The sequence below is a fragment of the Megachile rotundata genome, chromosome 8 (assembly GCF_050947335.1).
Source record: "Megachile rotundata isolate GNS110a chromosome 8, iyMegRotu1, whole genome shotgun sequence".
NCBI classification, from domain to species: Eukaryota; Metazoa; Arthropoda; class Insecta; order Hymenoptera; family Megachilidae; genus Megachile; species Megachile rotundata.
The window spans coordinates 7,275,859-7,300,240 of NC_134990.1; the positions used below are offsets into that span (position 1 = coordinate 7,275,859).

The 24,382-nt window shown below is 32.2% G+C and overlaps 1 protein-coding gene across 2 annotated transcripts; it reads left to right on the top strand.

Annotated features, from left to right (window-relative positions):
- The first annotated feature begins 263 nt into the window (after positions 1 to 263).
- Grip91 (gamma-tubulin complex component 3) lies at positions 264 to 5,509 on the top strand. 2 transcript variants are annotated; one of them, XM_012287853.2, is made up of 12 exons: positions 264 to 533; positions 853 to 913; positions 1,496 to 1,662; positions 1,902 to 2,034; positions 2,155 to 2,569; positions 2,652 to 3,154; positions 3,233 to 3,425; positions 3,607 to 3,811; positions 4,267 to 4,488; positions 4,679 to 4,810; positions 4,936 to 5,196; positions 5,274 to 5,509. In XM_012287853.2, exons 3-12 carry the CDS (start codon positions 1,513 to 1,515, stop codon positions 5,448 to 5,450), a joined length of 2,391 nt encoding a protein of 796 aa, XP_012143243.1. In that variant the 5' UTR covers positions 264 to 533; positions 853 to 913; positions 1,496 to 1,512; the 3' UTR covers positions 5,451 to 5,509. The 2 variants fall into 2 exon arrangements, with proteins under 2 accessions (XP_012143243.1, XP_003704473.1); XM_003704425.3 differs by lacking the exon at positions 853 to 913.
- The last annotated feature ends 18,873 nt before the right edge of the window (positions 5,510 to 24,382 follow it).

Below are 24,382 nucleotides of genomic sequence, written 5' to 3' on the forward strand. Positions count from 1 at the left end.
ATCACCTAAAACAAATTTGCATAATCAAATTACAAAAAAACTGCTGAATTGCCAATCTTGATATAATTAACCTATATTTTTTCATTAACATTTATGCCAACCTGTACTTTTCTCAAAGTAAATGAAAATGGACTTACACCACTCTAAATAAACGATCCATGTATAAACATCTCCTTATTCGCGTATTTTTGTTCACCCTGTATATAGCCAAATTGTGAAAGAGGTTTATTTGTGACTATACTGACTGATGAGGAACTTACTGAAGTTAGCCGTAATGCGCAATTTGAGTATGATCTTTCGTAAAACGAATGATAGAATAGTGTCATTTTTATTTCTTGTAATTTGAACGTTGATGTTAAATATTATAAGTTTGTATTAGCTTGTATTTAAACTTTATTCGAGTCAAATAAGAATCAGGTTGAATTGTTTATGATATTTGGAAAAAATATTAAATACAAACATGATAGAAGCAGAAACTGTAGGTAATTTAGTTCAAAAAATGATCATTTCACTTTGTGGAGAACAAAAACCAGGTAATTTATAATTTTTATTTTTAATTTTTAAAAAAATTTACACTAACCAACCATAATTTCAAATATATAGTCTAAAAAAGGAAAGATAATTTCATTATCATTTGACACCTTATAAATATATGAAATTTTGTTGCATATTAAAGAAATAAATGTATTAATTTATTATGATTAACTTGATTTGCTTTGTGTCAACAAATAGCAATAATATTTGGATTTTAAAATGGATTGATAGTATTCAGTAACTTTGGCTATTAATATATAATATTTATTTTTTGACATATAAATATTCTAATACATTGTATTTGTGTTGTTTATACAGGATATCTGAAATAAGTTTGAACAGTCCATTACTTTATAACATATTGGAGATACAAGAAATTGTATGTGTGAAAATTATATATTATAAGGAGGCATACTTTCTGACGAGGACAAATTATTTTTGTTATTTTTCCTAGATATTTTAACAAGAATTGCTAAATTGCAAATATAAAAAATGTATATTTTAAAAGCTACTTAAAATTAAATGTTTAAATTAAAAATTGATAAATTGGTCTTGAGAAACACTACAATATAATCTGAACAAAATTAATTTCATTTAAAAATAAAGGGCTATCTGAACTTATCACAAATATTTTACACAAGCTATTACAGATACATATTCATGTTTATAATAATATTTCTTGTTTAAATTTAAAGTAAAAATTGCCAGAATTTATAATATATTTAGTGTTACAAAATTGGAATATTTCAAATGAAAGTATAAAATTAAACAATTTTATGTAGATAATTATCAGTAATAAGATTATACAATTTTTAAACATTGTTTTAAATTTTAGAATTGATTTTATAAGAACATAATTGATATAACAAAAATAGAAGAATGTAAATGTATTTTAAGTTGTAGAAAGAAATTATTTAAATTTTAACATCCTTCTAAATAATTTTTTAAATCATTATTTTAGAAATAGTTAGAAAATGGATGCGTTTTTCACTTGGATTATTATCATCAACACAAGGAATAGAAACATTACGTGAGGATGAAATTACTGTAGCCAGTCAGATAAAAGAGAAATTACAAATATGTGATGCTGTACAATTTGATAAATTATACAATGAACTAAGAACTGGGGTATGATATAAATTTAATATAATAAATTGTGATTAAGAATTGTTCGAGCTAACATTTACTTGTTAACATTAAAACTATTATTAAAAAAAATATTTTATAATATATTAATAAGTATATATTAGAATCTATACTAATATATTTGAAACAGTTACATATTATGTGATAATGTAGTATTTTATTTAAAAGTTAATTACATGTACAAATCCATTTATAAAAACAAACTTTTATTCGTTTTATAGCCATTAAAGAACAGAGCACGAATTCTTATATTTCTATTGAATATGTGCCAGTCAGCAGAACAATTAAGAGAAAGAGTTTTCTCTGTACCTGATTTAAAATTGGGTTCATGTTCATCTTCTGCATCCACCAGTGGTAAATAACATATTGTAAACCATCCTATAGTATACCATAATATAAACTTTTTATATTAATGTTTTAGTTCCTATTATTTAATGTGTTTATTACATGACATATTTTAATTGTCACATTTAGGCCAAACATCAGAAATCTATGCACCATCACAAATTGTATCTATAAATAATGCAGACAAAACAACAAGAGATTATTTAACAAACTCTTACAAAATATATGGTGAAGAATATATTTCAGAAGATGCATTAGTACAAGATCTCATATATTCCTTCCAAGGTATTGAAGGAAAAATCCTAAAATTGGATTCCAGTTATGGTTTCCAAATTGACCCAATGATTAGCATTGATAGACCAAGAAAACAAGCAACATTAAGATTGAGTGAACTAGGTTACTTACACAACATAGTACAAAAAGGATTAGAAAGAATGTCAGCTGCTTCAAGTGGTCAGGTGGCTGATAGCTTTGTTGCAGCATTACATTCTGAATTATCTGAATATTACAGATTTATAGCACTTATTCAGGAAGAAGTAAACAGGTATTAATTGTAACTTATTGTAGAAATACACATAATTATTTATATCAGAGTATTGTAAGTGATGTATTTAAATATGTAATAGAGTTCAATCACAGTCAGGATTATACAGAGTGACATTGTCCCATTTACACCTCTGGGCATATGATCCTTTAGAAACTTTAAAATGGCTAGCAAGTATAGTAAAAACTTGCCAAGGACAGAAAGGTGGTGCACTAGCTTCTGCAGTATATGAATTTAGTAATCATGGTGATGCTAGTGTAAAAAAATTAGTCAAAAGAATTTTGGAAAGTGTTTGTGAACCTTTATACAATATGTTAATAAGATGGATCGCCGATGGTGAATTAGATGATCCATATAGAGAATTTTTCATTGAAACTTGTGCTGACATTACTGGGGATAGAATGTGGCATGAGAAGTATCAAGTTCGTAACAGTATGTTACCATCTTTTATCACAAAAATGCAAGCTAAAAAAATTTTAGGAACTGGAAAGAGTATTAATTTTTTACGTGAAGTATGTAAAGATTTTACCCCATGGCAGGGAAAGCATACAGAAATGTTTAAAAATTTTAGTGAAGAATATAAAGGTAATTATTTTTTATAACATTTATATCAGTGGAAGAGCATATATACATATTTTCCAATAATACTTATTTTTCTTGCAGTTGATGTTCTTTTTGATATGGATCCTGATGGTCGGTTGCAAACAATGATGGACACAGCATATAAGGATACTTCAACCAGAGTTGTAGAAGTGTTAACAAAACAGTACCATTTAATGGAACATTTGCATGCAATCAAGGGTTATCTTTTACTGGGACAAGGACATTTTATCCAGCATCTAATGCACTTATTAGAGTAAGTAACTCTAACATTTAATAATTATTCATAAGAAATTTGCAAAATCATCTACTTTAAATATAAACGTTTGAAATCAGTTTAAAACTGTGATATGATAAATTAATTTTCTGGTGATCTAGTATTTTAAATATCATAATATGTATGCAAAAAATTATTTTTAATTTTATTTTGTTTTTAGGCCAGAATTAGATAAACCAGCCAGTTCTTTATATCCACATAATATATCTTCTATTTTGGAAACAGGAATAAGAGCTACCGCTACGAAAATAGATGATTTGGATATACAGAGGAGGCTCGATGTAAGGTTATTAGCGCCTTCAGAAAATGAAAGGGGGTGGGATGTTTTTATTCTTGATTATAATGTAGGTGGTCCCATTGGCACGGTATGTAAAAAAAAGAATGTTTATTTAAATTAAATTTCTTGAATATTATATTTATTTACATTTATATCTTTATCAGAACTTTTAAAAAATGAATAGATTATTAATTTTAGAAGTAACTATTACTGTACTGAGTAATTTACATATCACGAACTGTAATATGTAGAGTTGTATATAAAATACTTTTTAACTATTATTAAATATAAATAATTTAAGAACTTTTCATTTTACAAATATACAGTTACAAATTAAGTTACATTAATAATTTATCTTCTTTATTTACTGTTTTAAACGTTTTCTCTATAATGTTGCTTAATTTTATCCTTTAATAAAATTATATTTATATTAACAAATTAAGAGATATATCTTATATTTCAAAAGATGCCTGTTGTATAGTTTTTAAATCTTTATAAACGCTTGGAAATTACTTGTGTAATTAAACTAATTTATTTATATAGATTTTAGAACCATGTAGGCAAACATATCAAACTGTATTTTTTGCTTTATGGAGAGCTAAAAGAATGGAATCTATATTATCTACAATTTGGAAACATCAAATAACATCAGCTAAAATGTTTAGTAAGATGCCAGAAGTATTATCAATTCAAACTCATATCCATTTAATCACTAGCAGCATGGTTCATTTGGTTCATCAAATGCAATATTTTTTTTTATTTGAGGTAAGATTACAAATTCACATAAATTACTATACATATTTTACTACAAATAAACATTTTTACTTTGATCAAAAATTTTAACAATATTCTTTCATATTAATAAAGAACATGTTAAATACAATATAATTATAAACAATAATACGTTGTTAACATACTAAAACAACGGAAAATAAACAGGTTACAAAATTTTCAGGTAATTGAGTGTTCTTGGGATGCATTTGCAAAACAGTTAGGACAAGCAGCATCTCTAGATGACATAATTACATCACATAACCATTTTATAGATGCAGTAAGGCGTGGCACTTTGCTTGATGAAAAATCCCAAGTAAGTATGTGTACATATATGTATACTAATTTATTTATTACAATCTTTGCATATTGTTAGTAATTTTCAAGCAAACTTAGATTAAACAAATACACATAGATTTTCATTCAAAATATTTTTAACAGGAACTTATGGACCATTTACGTTCTGTTTATGGTCCAATCTTGGATTTACAAAACCTAGAAGAAACATTTCTTACACGTGCTACGTTAGAATATGAGGCACGATTGAGAGATAACAATTCAATGAATATAACATACACATCACCAAGTCAGCTAGATTTTTCGGGTACAGATAATGCAGACATTGCTAAACGTCAAGCTGGTTTTTCCAAATATTTGAATACACTTTCAATTCAGCTTAGACTACTTTCAAGGACCTATCAGGTAATGTTTAATGATTATTATAAGTAAACTGAAGTTGACATTTTCAGAACTAACTGTATTATAATTTTTGTTTACAGGATAGGGTAAAGAAATTCCTCATAATGCTTGCATCAGCTGAAGATGTCTCTTTACAATTATTAAGTGTAAGATTAGATTTTAATGAATATTATAAAAGTAAAGATAGTCGTCTTGTTGTGCCATTAACATATTTACATCGGAGACAAAGCGATCAAAGTTACCTTAGTTGTAAATAATATAAGCCAACAAAATTTTCACTGTTACGCATCAATTAAATACATTTTTTTTATAAAAATTTATCAAACATTTATTTATATTAATATCTCCATAAATAACTATCTAAATATTAGAAATTTATTTTGAGAAATGATGAAGCTTCAATATATTATTATCGTTTAAATATAAAATTATATTATATTTTGATAAAATAACGCAATAAAAGTGAAATTTATACCCATATAAAATTTATATCACTTTTAATATATCTAAATATCTCAAAATTACGTGAAATTATTATCCTGTGTTTTATATTATATAATGCATAAGTTGCAAAATAATTAAAGAACAAAAAATCACAGCTTATAATCGTGTTGAAGAATTTTTGACAATATGTGGAGTTGTTCAAATGTGAAGAATCCCCTCACTTTCGTATCACAAAATATTTACGGGAATCCTAGCATTGTAGCTGATTTCAAAAGAAATTCTTAATCTGACAGTGTGTACAACCGTATACGAGTAAATGTTCGTTGATGCTCGACAAGTTTATTAGTGTTGCGTTTACCGTCCGCGGTCTAGGGAATTTAGGATGTGGGCAGTGATGAGATATTGGACGGGTTTTTTCGCGCATGCGTGGCAATTTTAGTCTCAGTGAACTACAAGTTTTAATAAAATGGGGTACCTTAATCACCCCTCATTATTTTTCAAAAATTTGTATAACTTGGTTGTGAAATATGAATGTATAGGTTGGATAAGATTAGATTATATACATATTTTCATATTTGAGGAGCAGATGTAAAGGAAGGGTATTAAAATAACTGTACGCAAAATATACAATATAAAAATAAAATATTTTATTGGACAGAATCAATAAAAGAATACCAACATTTGTTGCTAGGATAAGGAAAACTGCCAAAACCTTATCAGTATTCATAAAACAAAAATTACATTCATAATATTCAACAAGAATAAAACTGAAAAACAATTTATAATAGAATTTATAAAATAATATAACAGTGTAAATAAATGTAATTTTTAAAATAACTTAAAATATCACAATTTGTCTTTGACACAATAGCATTCTAAAATAATAAATAACAAAATAATAATAATAAAAGGAACTAAAAGAATATTGTACAAATAATGTAAAATAAAATAAATAGAAGCTCTATGTAAATATATTAAATTTGGAAACATCTTTTCCCCATCGAAATTTGTAACATCTAAAATACGTTTCCACATTTTATGTAAAGTTAAACCAATTAATTCTTTTTTATCGTCGTCATCAAAAGACGATGGTAAAATTCGCCATTCAAAAGCTAGTTCTGTTACATTGATTACATTACTTACACGTTTGACAATAAAAGTTAAATCTTTAATTTTTTGTCTACCTTCATCATATAAAGCTGTAATGTAAAGAATATTTAAGAAAAAGTATATAGCCTTTAATCGCGGGGTCGTTAAAATAATCCAAAATACTTTCCGCGAAACTAGATTTCTCTTCTACTGCTGCTAAAATGAAATAATTTTTTAAAACGTCCCAATTATCTAAGAATCTAATAATACATTTGTGGAGGCAAAGCCGTCTAGTATTTGATAATTTAAAAATTTTTAATCGCTGAACTTCAAAAAAATCCTGGAATTCAACCAAAATTGCACATCTCTTTGCACTGCCCGAAATATAAGCGGCAACTCCTCTAATTAACTTTTTACAACCCGAAAGTAATTGGTCACAAGAGTGACTAGCTATAAAAGCGGAAGAATGGCAAATACAATTTATGGTAATTAATTCTGAAACTTCTACTTTCAAATGCGGCATAAATGAATTATTACGGCTGATCCTAACTGGCGCATTATCATTCGTCATTCCAATAATATTTTTAATGGGAATTACTTTTTCCTCTAAAGAATTTTTGAAAATTTGAAAAATTTTACTCGCGGAATAATCGGTAGCATCTAATTGTAATAATTCTAATAACTGAGTTACAATGCTACCATCTAATGGTGATATATATCTCACCAGCACGCACATTAATTTTGTATCGGAAATATCAGTACTTTCATCAATTAAAATCATGTTCTCAATTATGTTCTCAATTTTGCGTTTAGCAATTACATTTTTGACAATTTTTGCACACTTATGTCGAGCAAGTAAAAGATCCTGTACAACTTCGGGTTCAGTACAAATATCTTTTATTAACGGTATTAAATGGTCTATGGTACAAAATGCTGCATTATGTTTAGCGAAAAATACAGATAATTTAATTTCAGCTCGTTTCACTTTGTCTATATGCAGTAAGCTACTCGCGGTAACATTATTATTATTATTATTGTCATTATTGCTATCATTTATATCGAGCGAATTTACTACGGTGTACATTTGTTTTTTCATGACTGTCTACATCGGATTTGCTACATCTGATAGTTTTGTTACAAGCGATACAAAGCGTTCTACTTCTATCTACAGTAGGTTTTAACCATACTTTATAACTGTCATTATCTAGCCATGCATAATTAAATCTACGGATCCTACGCTTTTTTACGGCACCTTCACCATTATTAAATGCCATTATAATTAAATATGTATAACGTACCTCGTAACGGCTGCTTCATTGCTGCTTTATTGCTGCTTTCCCGCCAACGACACTACGCCATCTCAGTGTTGGGCAGTCCCAGTGCATGCGCAGTAAGCTATCCGTAGAAGTCCTCAGTAGCGTATACACTTTGATGAAATATAAGGTATCATTAGGCCCTAGTAAGGGAAAAAAAATAAATCTGAAGAAAATTGCAGGAAAAAGAATAAAGGGGTTAAATAATACAACAGATTATATATAATAAAAGTAATATTAAATTTATTTATGAGTATTATTATTTTTTACGTTTGCAGCCGATTTGTTATATGAATACCAATATTTGTTGCAAGAGCAAAGGAAAAAGATACCGCTCGATTTTTATCGGATCTATGCATGTTAACAAAATAAAATCCATGTATTTCTTTGTTATTGTTTCTCTGATATTATAATTTTCACACGTATAAAATATAGTTATTCAAAGAGGTCCTTCCAAGTTGTTTTTCTTAAATAATAAATTCATTTAGTGTTTTAAAAGTTATTGTGCTTTTGTGTTATTTCAAATATAATAATCTCCTATATTCCATCATATTATTCCCATTATATTACATTATATGTATACATATATGTATATTAATAAATAATCATTTGGCAACATATCTGCAAGATTAAGTTAAAAAAAATTAATAAATTTATATAATTACAACAATAAATTTGTTAATAAACTACCAAAAAATATAAAATTATAAAAAATATGACGTTAGAATAATTATACAGCAACCAATGAGAGTGGCTGCACGCTATTGGTGGATTACATGATGTCTGATTGGCTACTGTACACTAGCAATCACTCCTGCACTTCGATTTGATCTATTGGTCGATTACGTGATGTCTAATTGGCTACTGTAAACTACCAATCGCACTTACACTTGAAGAGGTCGCCGCTGCTCAGTTTTGTTTTGGAAGTCGAGGAGGTCGGATCGGACCTGTCAACACTTACCGGTACGAGTCAAGGGTTTACTTTACCGATATTGTGCTTGTCCCTGTATTACCTACTGTGCTTTAATAAGTGTGTAGTGTGTTTTAATAAATATTTTTTAATAAATATGCGGGTGTATTAACAAATTTTATGGTGTGATTCTACAAGTGTCAGTGACTTAACCAGTGTGTTACCTGCATGCATATACGGATATATTAGTGTACCTAATGTGTTATTACTAGTGTTTAATGTGCTTTAATAATTATTTTTTATTAATTATGGGGGTGTATTAATAAAATTTATGGTGTGGTTCTACAAGTATCAGTGACTTTACTAGTGTGTTTCCTTAAGTGATTGTGCATGTGTATACGGATTTATTACCGTGTTTTATGGTGCGGTTATTTGAATGTTTTATTAATTTTTTACTGTTTTAATGTATTTTGTGGAGTGATTATTTAAGTGCTTTTACAAACTGTTATTGGGTGTTGGTGTACTTTATGCAATGATTATTTAATTGTTTTGACATATTGTTACTGGTGGTTTAGTGTATTATGTGGAATGATTATTTAAGTATTTTGACATATTGTTACTGGTGGTTTAGTGTACTTTATGCAATGATTATTTAAGTGTTTTAGCATAGTGTTACTGGTGCTTTAGTGTACTTTATGCAATGATTATTTAAGTGTTTTGACATATTGTTACTGGTGTTTTAATATATTTTATGGAGTGATTATTTAAATGTTTTAACAAATTGTTACTGGTGTTTTAGTGTGTATTATGGAGTGGTTATTTAAATGTTTTGGAATACTTGCACTGGTGTTTTAATGTGTTTTACCATGTAGTTATCTATGTGTTTCGGTATAAATTTGCAAACGTTTTAACCTGTGCCATACAATAATTATTCAAGTGCATTGACATATTTTTTCGAATATTTTATAATGTTTCACTGAGTGACTATACGTTTTGATATACATTCGCAAATTTATTACTGGTTTTTGTAATGTAGTACTGCATGCATGCTTAACTTGTTTATTAATTGTTTGCGTTTAAAAAATGTATACGTTACTCGAAATGCAAATTGATTGACAGTTACTAAATTGTTGTCCTGCTATGATTACAGGTCACGCTGCCAATCCAATGGACAAACTGTCAAATCCAAACGTTGCCAAAGCAGTCCAAAGCAGTCCAAATCTCTGATGCTTTACCGGTAAAGCGATCGCAGTGGTGCAAGTCAACGATCGGTGAGTCGCATGCTTTATGGTTCCTCCAGTTCCCATCATGTCGTAGGACGAATGGTCCGAAGCGACACGGGAACTGGTTGTATTTTATATTTTTGAGCGAGCATAGTGACCACGACTGTACGATCGTGCAAAATTCGTACGAACTGTTTATTATATTTATTAGATCAGGTCAGGGTTTTCTTGTACATCGCGTTTTAACTTAACTTCTTTACGAATCAAATTAAAATTAGTATATTGAAGTCGGATGACCCTCCGATTTCGTGCTAGTTTACTTTTAGAGTCACTTTCAATTTTATTTTCACTTTCAATTGTATCGCGAACTCTTTTTGAATACACATATGTACAAGAAAGTTTCGCGAAAAACAGATTCCGATATCAAAGTTATTTGTGAATGTTTGAGTCATTTAGAAATTTACTTTGATATCATAAATCTGTTAAGAATGAAACTACCGATATACTTAGATTTTTGCAAAGTGATCTTCCATTTACCATTTTGAAAGTTTTTTAAAGTTAGAGTGAATTTTTGCTGGAAGACACTTTATTAGCATGTTTCTAATCATGTCTTTTAGCTCAGGATTTTCAGCACACATGAAGAAAACTGGTAGGTCAAAATACATGTGGCCGTGTTCATTTTTATGCTCTATACTCATGCGCGTGCTTAGATGCTACTCGCATGGGTTAGGGCAGGTGGACACGGTTTAGTTTTAAGATGTTTTGGCGATCGACAAATTGACAGTGAATTATCGACACAAGTTACACGTGTGTGTGTGGTTAGGTCGTGGAGCTTGTGTCGATTAAACAGTAGATTTATTTTTTAAATTTTGCAAAATTATATTTGAAAATGCATGCAAAATGCAAGTCGAATCGTTTGAAAATGCATACAAAATGCAAGTAGAGTCATTTCAAAGTTATATAAATTGATTAAGTTAGAAAATTGTATGAGTAGTTAAAATTATTACATGTACATATTGCATTGAATATTCGAAAGAGTAGAAAAATGAAATATGTTCAATGTTCACTGTCGATTGTCGATCGATTTCAGCAAAAAGGTATGAACTTAGAGTGTGAATGTTGTATTGAACTCGGGTGTCGGAGACGTCCCGGGACGTACTCCCTAGGATTAGGCTTTTTTGCACCCGGGTGGTATGTGTGAGAACCGTGGAGTGTGTTTTTGTGAGAGTGGACATTGCAATTTTTTAAATATAGCGATAGGCAGGCAGGTAGCTTACTTCTGGTATGAATGAGTTAGTTTTAAGTAGGTAGGGCCAGAGCAAGCTTTCACGTTTCTCTGTCCTCCTCTCTCACACGTGAGATGCTTGCATCTGGGGGGTTTACGAAAAATCGAGATGAGAAAAATTAAATATGAATATATTTAATATCTCTTGAACTCGATTGTTCGTTCAGGCCAGGCCTTTTAGTTTGTAAGTCGCAGTCGGGTTCTAGATCCGACTGCAAAAATGAAGTATAAAGTGAAGTGAAGTGCAGTGAAATAAAATAATCTGCTCGGACATTCTTTTACGGACAGCGCATTCTAAGAATCGCTGGTCGTATATCTTTTTTCAGTATTTTTCTTGATTATCACACTAACTTATTAGATATTACAGAAAATTTCGATTTTCTTATCGATCGAAATAAATGGATAGTAATGCAATTTTATTTTTATAAAACTGTCTGCTATCTGTTTATGGAGATTAATAGCAAAATTGAGAATTTATGTAATTGAAAACTAAGAATGTCCGAGTTACCGTAAAATTTCGCGAGTGATTTTTGTGAGGCTTTGCCGAAGAGAGAAGAGGCTATATGCCGAAGAGCCCCGGCAAAATTTGCCAAAGAAGAGGGGAACTATTAATGGCTGTCCATCTTAGGATGGACAGTCATTTGTCACTATGCTCGCTATTATTTTCTTGTATTTTACATGTGCTTTTTGAACGATACGAAATGTATCGTCACGTTTTGCTCGAATTTTTACGAGCATAGCCACTCGCGATTTTATTTCTATCCCTTCGCGATTCGAGATTTTTATGCCCTCCCAATTAAATTTCAAGATTAGAGATTTTTGCATAACTTCGCGATTAAATTTTGAGATTAGAGATTTGCATATCCCTTCGCGATTCGAGATTTTTATACTTTCGCGATTTTATTACGAAATTAGAGATTTTAGTATCCCTTCGCGATTTTATTACGAAATTAGAGATTTTAGTATCCCTTCGCGATTTTATTATGAAATTAGAGATTTTTATATCCCTTCGCGATTTTAATTTCCCTCAATTTTATGTGTTAATTATTTTTCTCTGTTTCAGGAATTGATTTTGTATAAAATGTTTTATTGTTGATTGATCTTGAATCCGTAATTTTTATTGTGTTTTCTGTTTTTCGATATTGTCGTTTCACTTTTTTTCCTACAATTGTATAGATTAATAAACTTTTGTCTGTTTCAGAATTTAATTCTTGGTACGCTCTCTGTTCTGTAAAATCTATATTAATAAACTTTTGTCTGTTTCAGAATTTAATTTTTGGTAAGTTCTTAAATTGATCGAAATTTTCTATGTTAAGAAATTTTTGTGAGTTTCAGAATTTAATTCTTGGTAAGTTGTTCTCTCTTCTTAAATTTCTGTGCCAATAAATTTTTCTCTGTTTTAGTGTTTCTTCTTTCGTAAGTTATGTTGTCTCCTCGAATCCGCAATTTTCATTGCGTCTTGTATTTTTTGAAATTCTTGTATGAAATAAAGAAAAATTTTCCTCCTCCTCCCACAATTTTCTGTGTTAATAGAATTTTGTCTGTTTCAGATTTTTATTTTATGTAAGTAATTCAATATTTCATAGTTGTCATTATTCTTGTCTGTTCCAGATATTTATTTCAAGTAAATAATGAAATCATTCATTTCTATCTCAATAACTTTTATTTATTTCAGCATTTTATTTTTGGTAAGTTATGTACAGTGCATTAGTTTTACATTAATTCCGAGCTTGTGGGAGGAAGGGTGGGCTCGGGCGCAGGTTTTTCGTCACGTCATGTGGCGAAAAGCTTGCGCACATTGTAAGTACCTCTTATTCTAAATTGCACTCATCTTTGTCACAATTTTTTAACTTAGATTGTAGTAATAGTTTGTTATTTTTTGTAGTTTTTTTTTCCTCAATTTCTCCAAACTTAAAAGAAAGTTCTTCCAACTTTCTTTCCTATCTTCTTGCAATTTTTACAAAGTTTTATATGCGAGTGCAATTTTAGAATAAGAGGTACATGTAGGGCATTTAGAATGTATTATAGTATGCGTGAGTGCGTGAATGGTGTGTGTCCTGCATCCTGTACTCACTGATAGGGCCTCTAATACTCTATCTCATTTTATTTTTAGCTTCAAAGTTTTCAAGACTTTATTTCTTCCTCTTTCTAACTTTATTTTTTGATCGGTTTTTAATTCTTGTACTTTGATTTCAGTTTCTCTTTCATTTCATGCGAGAATATTATTTCGAGAGTCAAAGTTTTTGGATCTCCTCGTCATTTCAATTGGGTCTTGAAATTTTTAATTTGTTTAGGTTTTTATTTCAAATTTGAGGTTTTCAAAGAGTACCGTGATTTTATTTCAAGTTTTGAAGTTTCTTAATCTCTACGTCTTTTTATTTCGGAGTTGAGGTTTTTGAATCTATAATTTCATTTCGGATTTTGGGGTTTTCAAAGCATATGATCTTGAGTTTTCAAGAGTTTCGTTTCGAATAAAGGGAGATTTCATTTTTTGCTCCTTCCATTTTCTGTCATAATTACTTTTATCTGTTTCAGGTTTTATTTTAAGTAAGTAATTTACTTTCTTTATTAATAAATATTTGTCTGTTTCAGGAATTTATTTTAAGTAAGTAATTTATTTTCTTTATTAATAAATATTTGTCTGTTTCAGGTATTTATTTTATGTAAGTAATTTATTTTCATTATTAATAAATATTTGTCTGTTTCAGGAATTTATTTTAAGTAAGTAATTTATTTTCTTTATTAATAAATATTTGTCTGTTTCAGGTATTTATTTTATGTAAGTAATTTATTTTCATTATTAATAAATATTTGTCTGTTTCAGGTATTTATTTCAAGTAAGTAATTTATTTTCTATGTTAATAATTAATAATTATTTCTCTGTTTCAGGAATTTATTTTAAGTAAGTAGTGTATTTTCTATGTTAATAATTATTTCTCTGTTTCAGGAATTTATTTTAAGTAAGTAATTTATTTTCTATGTTAATAAATATTTGTCTCTTTCAGGAATTTATTTTAAGTAAGTAATTTATTTTCTTTATTAATAAATATTTGTCTGTTTCAGAAATTTATTGTAAGTAAGTAATTTATTTTCTTTATTAATAAATATTTGTCTGTTTCGGGTATTTATTTTATGTAAGTAATTTATTTCCTTTATTAATAAATATTTGTCTGTTTCAGGTATTTATTTTATGTAAGTAATTTATTTCCTTTATTAATAAATATTTGTCTGTTTCAGGTATTTATTTTATGTAAGTAATTTATTTTCTATGTTAATATATTTGTCTGTTTCAGGAATTTATTTTAAGTAAGTAATTTATTTTCTATGTTAATAAATATTTGTCTGTTTCAGATTTTTATTTTATGTAAGTAATTCAATTTTTCATATGTATCTAATTACATTTTATCTGTTTCAGATTTTTATTTTATGAAAGTAATTTTTATTGTTTCATAGTTATCTTAACTACTTTTGTCTGTTTCAGGTTTTTATTTTATGTAAGTAATTCAACTTGTTATTGTGTCTAATTACATTTTGTCTGTTTCAGATTTTTATTTTATGTAAGTAATTCAATTTTTCATAGGTGCCTAATTACATTTTGTCTGTTTCAGATTTTAATTTTATGTAAGTAATTTTTAATGATCCATACTTGTCTCAACTATATTTGTGTGTTTCAGGTTTTTATTTTAATGATTCATGTTTCTCTTAATTTATACATTTCCCAAGTATATTGTATTTTATTTGCGTATTTTTATCGAGTCGACTCGAGTTTTATTTCACTTTTATTCCGAAAATGTTAATATAAATATAAATGTTAGCATGAATTCTGCATGCATTCTATAGGTAAGGAATAGATCATCATTGAAGACTTCCTTCGAAGGATATCATCAACTAATGCATTAATTTTAAGTAATTTTAAATTAGTTTTAAGTTGCGTCTATTGTAACATATTGTAGTATGCATGAGTGAATGTGTGAAATGCGTATACGCGAAGATTGAAGACATCGATCATCGAGGGATGCATGTGTTACTTTTAAGCTAATTTTATGCGTGCGTTAGTTTTAAGTAATGTGTGCTTGTGGGCAGGGCGGGTGGGTCCCTGTAAGTGCCTCTTATTCTAACTTGCACTCATCTTCTCAATTCTCAAGCTTTGTACGCGTTAGCTTGTAGTATGCTCAGTTATTTTTTGTCAATTGTTCCGAACCCAAGTGGATCATTGGGGGTTCATAGCGCTGTGAACACGCGGCAGAGGTGAGCTGCAAGTGCTGGTGTAGCGCCAGGGACACATCTCTGCGGGGCCGATCGATTGATGGCTCATCTCGATCTGCCGCCTCACGGCAGGGGTCTCCTCTCTGCGGTCAGACTTGCTTCAAACGCAAGCGGCGGGGAAATGGGAGACCCTCCGCGGATGTGTCACTCGTTCTTGCCAGTATTTTCGGTTCATCTCTGTCTCGTGGTTCACGTAAGCCACTATGGACTACCCTTTGACCCATGGAAGGCGAGGTTCACTTGGCGAAAAATACTGATTCCCTTTTTTCACAGAAAGTTCTTCTAACTTTCTTTGCTTATTGACAGAAAGTTCTTCTAACTTTCTTTTCTTCTTAACAGAAAGTTCTTATAACTTTCTTTTCTACCCCTTTGCTTTTTTACCTCGTCATAGATTATTCGAGTGCAGTCTTAGAATAAGAGGTACCGTGCGGCGTTTAAGATAAGTTAAGCGTATGTGAGTGGGTACCCATGCGATTAGTATTAAGTTAATGTATGTGTGCGTGTGTGATACAAGTTCTTTGCTGGATGGTGGTAAAGAACTTGTATATGCGAGCCTATGAGCTACGTAGAGTCAGAACTCATTTACCCTTCCGATAAATGAGCGATTTGCAAATGGAGGGTGGTAGGGATTTGGAGTTAGGGTGGGTCACTATCGTAGCCACCTCCACGTGGTGTGACCCGGTAATCGATGTCGTTTTCTAAATATTTTTCACGAAATTAACTTTAGAAAACGTTATCGAGCTAAGAGCTACGATCATAACTTCTGAATTCTATATCTAAATTACAATAATTCCGAGCTGTGGGAGGAAGGGTGGGCTCGGGCGCAGGTTTTTCGTCACAATATGTGGCGAAAAGCCTGCGCACATTGTAAGTGCCTTTTGTTCTAACTTGCACTCATCTTTAACTCAATTTTTTAACTTGTTACATATTAGAGTTTAATAGTAGCCAATCATTTTTATTGTCAATTGCTTCAAACTTAAAAGAAAGTTCTTCCAACTTTCTTCTTTACTCCTTTTCTCTACAAAGTTTTAAATCATAGAAGTGCAATTTTAGAACAAAAGGCACATTTAGGGCTTAATCATTTTTGTATGTTTCAAGTTTTTATTTTATGTACGTAATTTATTTATTCATATGTGTCCTAACTGCATTTATATGTTTCAGGGTTCCATTTCAACGATCCTTGTTTGTTTTAATTTCATTGAGATGTTTCAGGTTTTTATTTTAACTAGATAATCTTGCATTTCCTTTTCTGATTCCTTTTTTTATTGTCACACCTACTTAATTTCAGGTCATGAATAGTTCATCATTGAAGACATCGACGAAGATATCGATCATCGAGGGATCATCGAGGGATCATCGAGGGATCATCGAGGGATCATCGAGGGATCATCGAGGGATGCGTGCGCTAGTTTTAAGTCAATTTTATGTGTGCGCTAGTTTTAAGTTGATTTTATGCGTGCGTTAGTTTTAAGTTAATTGTAATCGTGTGGGTAGGGCGGGTGGGTCCTTGTAAGTACCTCTCATTCCAACTTGCACTCATCTTTACAATTCTCAATCTTTGTACGCGTTAGCTTGTAGTATACCCACTTATTTTTTGTCAATCGTTCTGCGCCCAAGTGGATCATGGGGGGTTCATAGCGCTGTGAACACGCGGTAGAGGTGAGCTGCAAGTGCCGGTGTAGGGCGAGTGATATTCTTTGCCCGGCGGGGCGGATCGGGGCTGGCACCACTCATACTCTGATGTGCCTCCCCGACCCGCCGCCATTCTGCCAAGGGGCATCACGGTCTGGGTATCCTCTCTGTGGTAAGACGCGAGAGCGCTGGGGGAAATGGGAACCCTCCGCCAACTGGGGTGTATCACTCGTTCTTGCCAAAGGTATCTTCGGTTCAGCTTTGCCGTCGTGGTTCACGTAAGCCACTGTGGGCTACCCTTTGACCCATGGAAAGCAAGGTTCGCTTGGCGAAAAATAATGGTCCCCTTTTTCACAGAAAGTTCTTCTAACTTTCTTTTCTTTTTGTGGAAAGTTCTTCTAACTTTCCTCTCTTTTAGTAGAAAGTTCTTCTAACTTTCTTTTTCGCCCCTTTGCTTTTTTTATTTCGTCATAGATTATAAGAGTGCAATCTTGGAATGAGAGGTACCGTGCGGCGTTTAGAATAAGTTAAGCGTATGCGTGTGGGATCCGATGCGATTAGTATTAAGTTAATGTACGTGTGTGTGTGTGATACAAGTTCTTTACTGGATTGTGGTAAATAACTTGTATATGCGAGCCTATGAGCTATGTAGAGTTAGAACTCATTTATCCTTCTGATAAATGAGGTTGCATTTGGAGGGAGGAAGGGATTTGGAGTTAGGGTGGGTCACTATCGTAGCCACCTCCACGTGGTGTGACCCGGTAATCGGTATAGTTCTCTAAAGATTTTTTAAAGTCTTTAGAAAACTATACCGAGCTGAGAGCTACGGTTTTATTTCGCGATTTTATTTCGAATTTTCTATTTTTGGGTGGGGTAAAGTAAAATTCCAGTCATCTGCTTAATTTTCTATGTTAATAAAATTTTTCTATGTTTCAGAATTTAATTCTTGGTAAGCTTTGTTCTCTGTTCTCAAATTTCTGTGTTAATAAATTTTTGTTTGTTTCAGAATTTAATTTTTTGATAAGTTAAGTTGTTCTCTCTTCTGATATCCGCAATTTTCATTGCGTTTTGTATTTTTCGAGATTCTTGTAAGAAGTAAAGAAAAATTTTGCTCCTCCTCCCATAATTTTCTATGTTAATAAAATTTTGTCTGTTTCAGAATTCAATTTTAAGTAAGTAATGAAATTATTTGTATTTGTCTTAATAAGTTTTGTCTGTTTCAGATTTTTGTTTCATGTAAGTATTGAAATCATTCATATTTGTCTTAATTACTTTTGTCTGTTTCAGAATGTAATTTTTGGTAAGTTCTGTTCAATGCATTAGTTTTTTAATTCCGAGCTGTGGGAGGATGGGTGGGCTCGGGCGCAGGTTTTTCGTCACAATATGTGGCGAAAAGCCTGCGCACATTGTAAGTACCTCTTATTCTAAATTGCACTCATCTTTGTCACAACTTTTTAACTTACATATTAGACTTGCATAGTAGTAGTTTATTATTTTCCTTCTTAATTTCTTTAAACTTAGAAGAAAGTTCTTACAACTTTCTTCTTTTTCTCCTTTTTTTTTAAAGTTTCTTTACATAGTTTCAATTACAAATTTTCTTTACAAAGTTTCTTTATAAAGTTTTATGTAGGAGTGCAATTTTAGAATAAGAGGTACATGTAGGGAATTTAAAATATGTATTATAGTATGTGTGAGAGAATGAATGTAGTGTGTCCTGCATCCTGTACTCACTCGTCGGGCTTCCAGAACTCCATTTGATTTTATGTCGAGCTTCAAGATTTTCAAGCCTTCTCACTGTTTTATTTTTGCCTCTCTCTTATTTTATTTTTGCCTCTCTCTTATTTTATTTTTTCCTTTCTCTTGTTTTATTTTTTCCTTTCTCTTGTTTTATTTTTTCCTCTCCCTTATTTTATCATTTCATTGTTTTTTAATACTTGTACTTTGATTTTAGTTTCTCATTCATTGCGTGCGTGAATATTCTTTCGAGTGTCGAAGTTTTTGGATCTCCTCGTCGCTTCAATTCGGTCTTCAAGTTTTCAATCTCCTTGGGTTTTTATTTCAGATTTGTGGTTTTCAAACAGCCTGATTCTGTTTCGAGTCTTGAAGTTTCTGAATCTCTTAGTCTTTTTATTTCGGATTTACGGTTTTTGAAATCTTAGTTTCATTTCGGATTTCTGGGATTTCAAAATCTACTATTTCGATTTTCTAAAAGTTTCGTTTCGAATGAAGGGAGATTTCATTCCATGCTCCTTCGATTTTTTTTCTTAATTACTTTTGTTTGTTTCAGGTTTTGATTTCAAGTAAGTAAGTGAGTTATTGATATGTTGTTTAATTACTTTTTTGTCTGTTTCAGATTTTTATTTTATGTAAGTGAATTTTTAATATATGTCTCATTGTACATTTGTCTGTTTCAGATTTTTATTTCAAGTAAGTAATTCATTGATTCATGTTTGTCTAATTATCTTTTGTGTGTTTCAGATTTTTATTTGAAGTAAGTAATTTATTTTCTATGTTAATAAATATTTGTCTGTTTCAGGTTTTAATTTTAAGTAAGTAATGTTTTATATATGTAAGTAATGTTTTATATATTTATGTAATGTTTTAAGTAAGTAATGTTTTATATATAATCCCACATATATGTCTAATTACATTTGTCTGTTTCAGATTTTTACTTTTGAGTCGACTCAATTTTTATTTCTTTTTCATTCCCAAAATGTTAATTTGTATTTAAATGTTTGCATGAGTTGTGCATGCCCAAACATTGTAATGTTGCTAACCTTGCATGTGCTTCTGTCCCCTTTTTTTTATTCTTGCGCCTAATTATTCCACAGGTAATGAATTGGTCATCATCGAAGACTTCCTTCGAGGGATTTCATCTACTTATGCGCTAATTTTAAGTTTATTATGAGTTAATTTTAAGTTGCGTCTATTGTAACATATTGTAGTATGAATGAGTGAATGTGTGAGATGCGTATACGCGAAGATTGAAGACATCGATCATGGAGGGATCATCGAGGCAACTTCGTGGGATGCGTTCGTTAGTTTTAAGTTAATTTTATGCGTGCGTTAGTTTTAAGTGTATGCTCGTGGGCAGGGAGGGTGGGTCCTTGTAAGTGCCTCTTATTCTAACTTGCACTCATCTTCACAATTCTCAAGCTTTGTACGCGTTAGCTTGTAGTATGCTCAGTTATTTTTTGTCAATTGTTCCGAACCCAAGTGGATCATTGGGGGTTCATAGCGCTGTGAACACGCGGCAGAGGTGAGCTGCAAGTGCTGGTGTAGCGCCAGGGACACATCTCTGCGGGGCCGATCGATTGATGGCTCATCTCGATCTGCCGCCTCACGGCAGGGGTCTCCTCTCTGCGGTCAGACTTGCTTCAAACGCAAGCGGCGGGGAAATGGGAGACCCTCCGCGGATGTGTCACTCGTTCTTGCCAGTATTTTCGGTTCACCTCTGTCTCGTGGTTCACGGAAGCCACTATGGACTACCCTTTGACCCATGGAAGGCGAGGTTCACTTGGCGAAAAATACTGATCCCCTTTTTTCACAGAAAGTTCTTCTAACTTTCTTTGCTTATTGACAGAAAGTTCTTCTAACTTTCTTTTCTACCCCTTTGCTTTTTTACTTCGTCACAGATTATTCGAGTGCAATCTTAGAATAAGAGGTACCGTGCGGCGTTTAAGATAAGTTAAGTGTATGTGTGTGGGTACCCATGCGATTAGTATTAAGTCAATGTATGTGTGTGTGTGATACAAGCTCTTTACTCGATTGTGGTAAAGAACTTGTATATGCGCTATGAGCTATGTAGAGCCAGAACTCATTTATCCTTCTGATAAATGAGGTTGCATTTGGAGGGTGGAAGGGATTTGGAGTTAGGGTGGGTCACTATCGTAGCCACCTCCACGTGGTGTGACCCGGTAATCGGTATAGTTCTCGAAAGATTTTTTAGTCTTTAGAAAACTATACCGAGCTGAGAGCTACGGTTTTATTTCCTTTGCATAATTATCTATGTTAATAAAATTTTATCTGTTTAAGCATTTCATTTTTCGTAGGTTATTTTCTCTTTCCCAAATTTTTGTGTTAATAAATTTCTATCTGTTTTAATATTTTACTGTTCTTCTTTGGTATGTTCTGTTGTCTCTTCAAATCCACAATTTTCACTGCGTTTTGTATTTTTCGATTCTCTTGTATGAAATAAAGAAATATTTTGCACCCTCTCCCACAATTTTCTGTGTTAATAAAATTTTGTCTGTTCCAGATTTTTATTTTATGTAAATAATGAAATAATTTATATTTGTCTTAATAACTTTTGTCTGTTTCAGAATTTATTTTTTGATAAGTTGAAATATTGAGTGTATTAGTTTCATGTTGATTCCGAGCTTGTGGGAGGAAGGGTGGGCTCGGGCGTAAGTTTTTCGTCACAATCTGTGGCGAAAAGCTTACGCATTTTTTAGTGCCTCTTGTTCTACCTTGCACTCATTTTCACAATTTTTCCACTTTCTACATATTAAAAATTTTTCATTATTTTTATATATCATAGATTTTTATTTTTAAAGAATTAGTTTATTCTTGTAAATCGATTGAAACAGAAAAGAAAGTTCTTCAAACTTTCTTTTTATTTGCTTCATTTTTCATTCATTTAATTTTACCTTATGCGAGTGCAAGTTTAGAACAAAAGGCACATGTAGAGTCTTTAGAAATTTTAATTTGTTTGATTGAAATGGAATTGCAGTTGCAATTACGTTTTTAAAATGTGTAAATGTTTTTATTTTCAGGCTCAACTTTTATTTCCGGCTTTTATTTTCAGACATGGTCGAATTTTTATTTTGCTTTTTAATGTTCTTTAATTTTTCCTCATTTGTTCCTCATTTTTCAGGTACACGTAGATTGAAGACATCAATCATCGTGGGATCATCGTGGGATCATCGTGGGATGCGTGCGTTAGTTTTAAGTTATTTTTATGTGTGCGTTAGTTTTAAGCTAATTTTATCCGTGCGTTAGTTTTAAGTTAAGTGTGCTCGTGGGCAGGGTGGGTGGGTCCTTGTAAGTACCTCTCATTCCAACTTGCACTTATCTTCTCACTTCTCCATCTTTGTACGCGTTAGTTTGTAGCATACCCCGTTATTTTTTGTCAATCGTTCCGAACCAAAGTGGATCATTGGGGGTTCATAGTGCTGTGAACACGCGACAGAGGTGAGCTGCAAGTGCTGGTGTAGCGCCAGGGACACATCTCTGCGGGGCCGATCGATTGATGTTCCGTCTCGATCGGGTGCCTCACGGCAGGGTTTCCTCTCTGCAGTAAGACTTACCTAAAACGTAAGCGGGGAGAAATGGGAAACTTTCCGCGGATGTGTCACTCGTTCTTGCCAGTATTTTCGGTTCATCTCTGTCTCGTGGTTCACGTAAGACACTATGCACTACCCTTTGACCCATGGAAGGCGCGGTTCATTTGGCGAAAAATACAGTCCTCCCTTTTTCACAGAAGGTTCTTCTAACTTTCGTTAGCTTGTAGTTTATCCCGTTATTTTTTGTCAATCGTTCTGAGCCCAAGTGGATCATGGGGGGTTCATAGCGCTGTGAACACGCGGTAGAGGTGAGCTGCAAGTGCCGGTGTAGCGCGAGTGATATTCTTTGCCCGGCGGGGCGGATCGGGGTTGGCACCTCTCATACTCTGATGTGCCTCCCCGACCCGCCGCCATTCTGCCAAGGGGCATCACGGTCTGGGTATCCTCTCTGTGGTTAGACGCGAAAGCGCTGGGGGAAATGGGAACCCTCCGCCAACTGGGGTGTATCACTCGTTCTTGCCAAAGGTATCTTCGGTTCATCTTTGCCGTCGTGGTTCACGTAAGCCACTATGAACTACCCTTTGACCCATGGAAAGCGAGGTTCACTTGGCAAAAAATACGGTTCGCCTTTTTCACAGAAAGTTCTTCTAACTTTCTTTTCTTTTAGTGGAAAGTTCTTCTAACTTTCCTTTCTTTTAGTAGAAAGTTCTTCTAACTTTCTTTTTTGCCCCTTTGCTTTTTTACTTCGTCATAGATTATAAGAGTGCAAGCATAGAAGTAGAGGTACCCAGCGGCGTTTAGAATAAGTTAAACGTATGCGTAGGATCCTATGCAATTTGTATTAAGTTAATGTATGTGCGTGTGTGTGTGATACAAGCTCTTTACTGGATTGTGGTAAAGAACTTGTATATGCGAGCCTATGAGTTAAGTAGAGTCAGGACTCATTTATCCTTCTGATAAATGAGGTTGCATTTGGTGGGAGGAAGGGATTTGGAGTTAGGGTGGGTCGCTATCGTAGCCACCTCCACGTGGTGTGACCTGGTAATTGGTATAGTTCTCTGAAGACTTTAAAAAATCTTCAGAGAACTATACCGAGCTAAGAGCTACGATTAGAATTTAACTTAGAATTAGAATTTAGAATTTAAGAGCTACGATTGTAGTTTTACTTATAATATATGTATATATAGTTGTATAGATTTATACAGTCATATATATAACTAACCTAACCCAGCCTAATGTAATCTAACCCAACCTATACATTCATAGTTTACAGTGCAATTATAAGAATTTTTGAAAAATTTTGTGGGATCATTAAGGTGCCCTCATCAGTCATCACTGCGTGTACCGGCTAGGTACGGCATTGGCAGCAAGCTGTGACGTCGCTGACGCATGCGCATAAAGCTCTCGCGTGAGATAAAATCTCACGACTGCCCGACACTGCGCCATCTAGCGGCGCCACTAAATACATACGATGCGTACGCTCCTGCATTGCTCGCGCATTCGCGCAAAAACCCGTCCAATATCTCATCACTGTTCCCAATGCTACATGATAGAAGCGTTCGCTCTTAGGAGAGAGCGGACAGTAACAGCACGTGGTTTATACTACATTACTGAGGACGGTGCTGCTTTGCCAGGATGGCAAATTTCCTAATCGCTAAATAGATTACATGCGGTCATATGGACCATGCCTAGTGAAGACACTAGGTTAAGGCGTAGATTAAGTTTTCATATAGTAAAGTTTT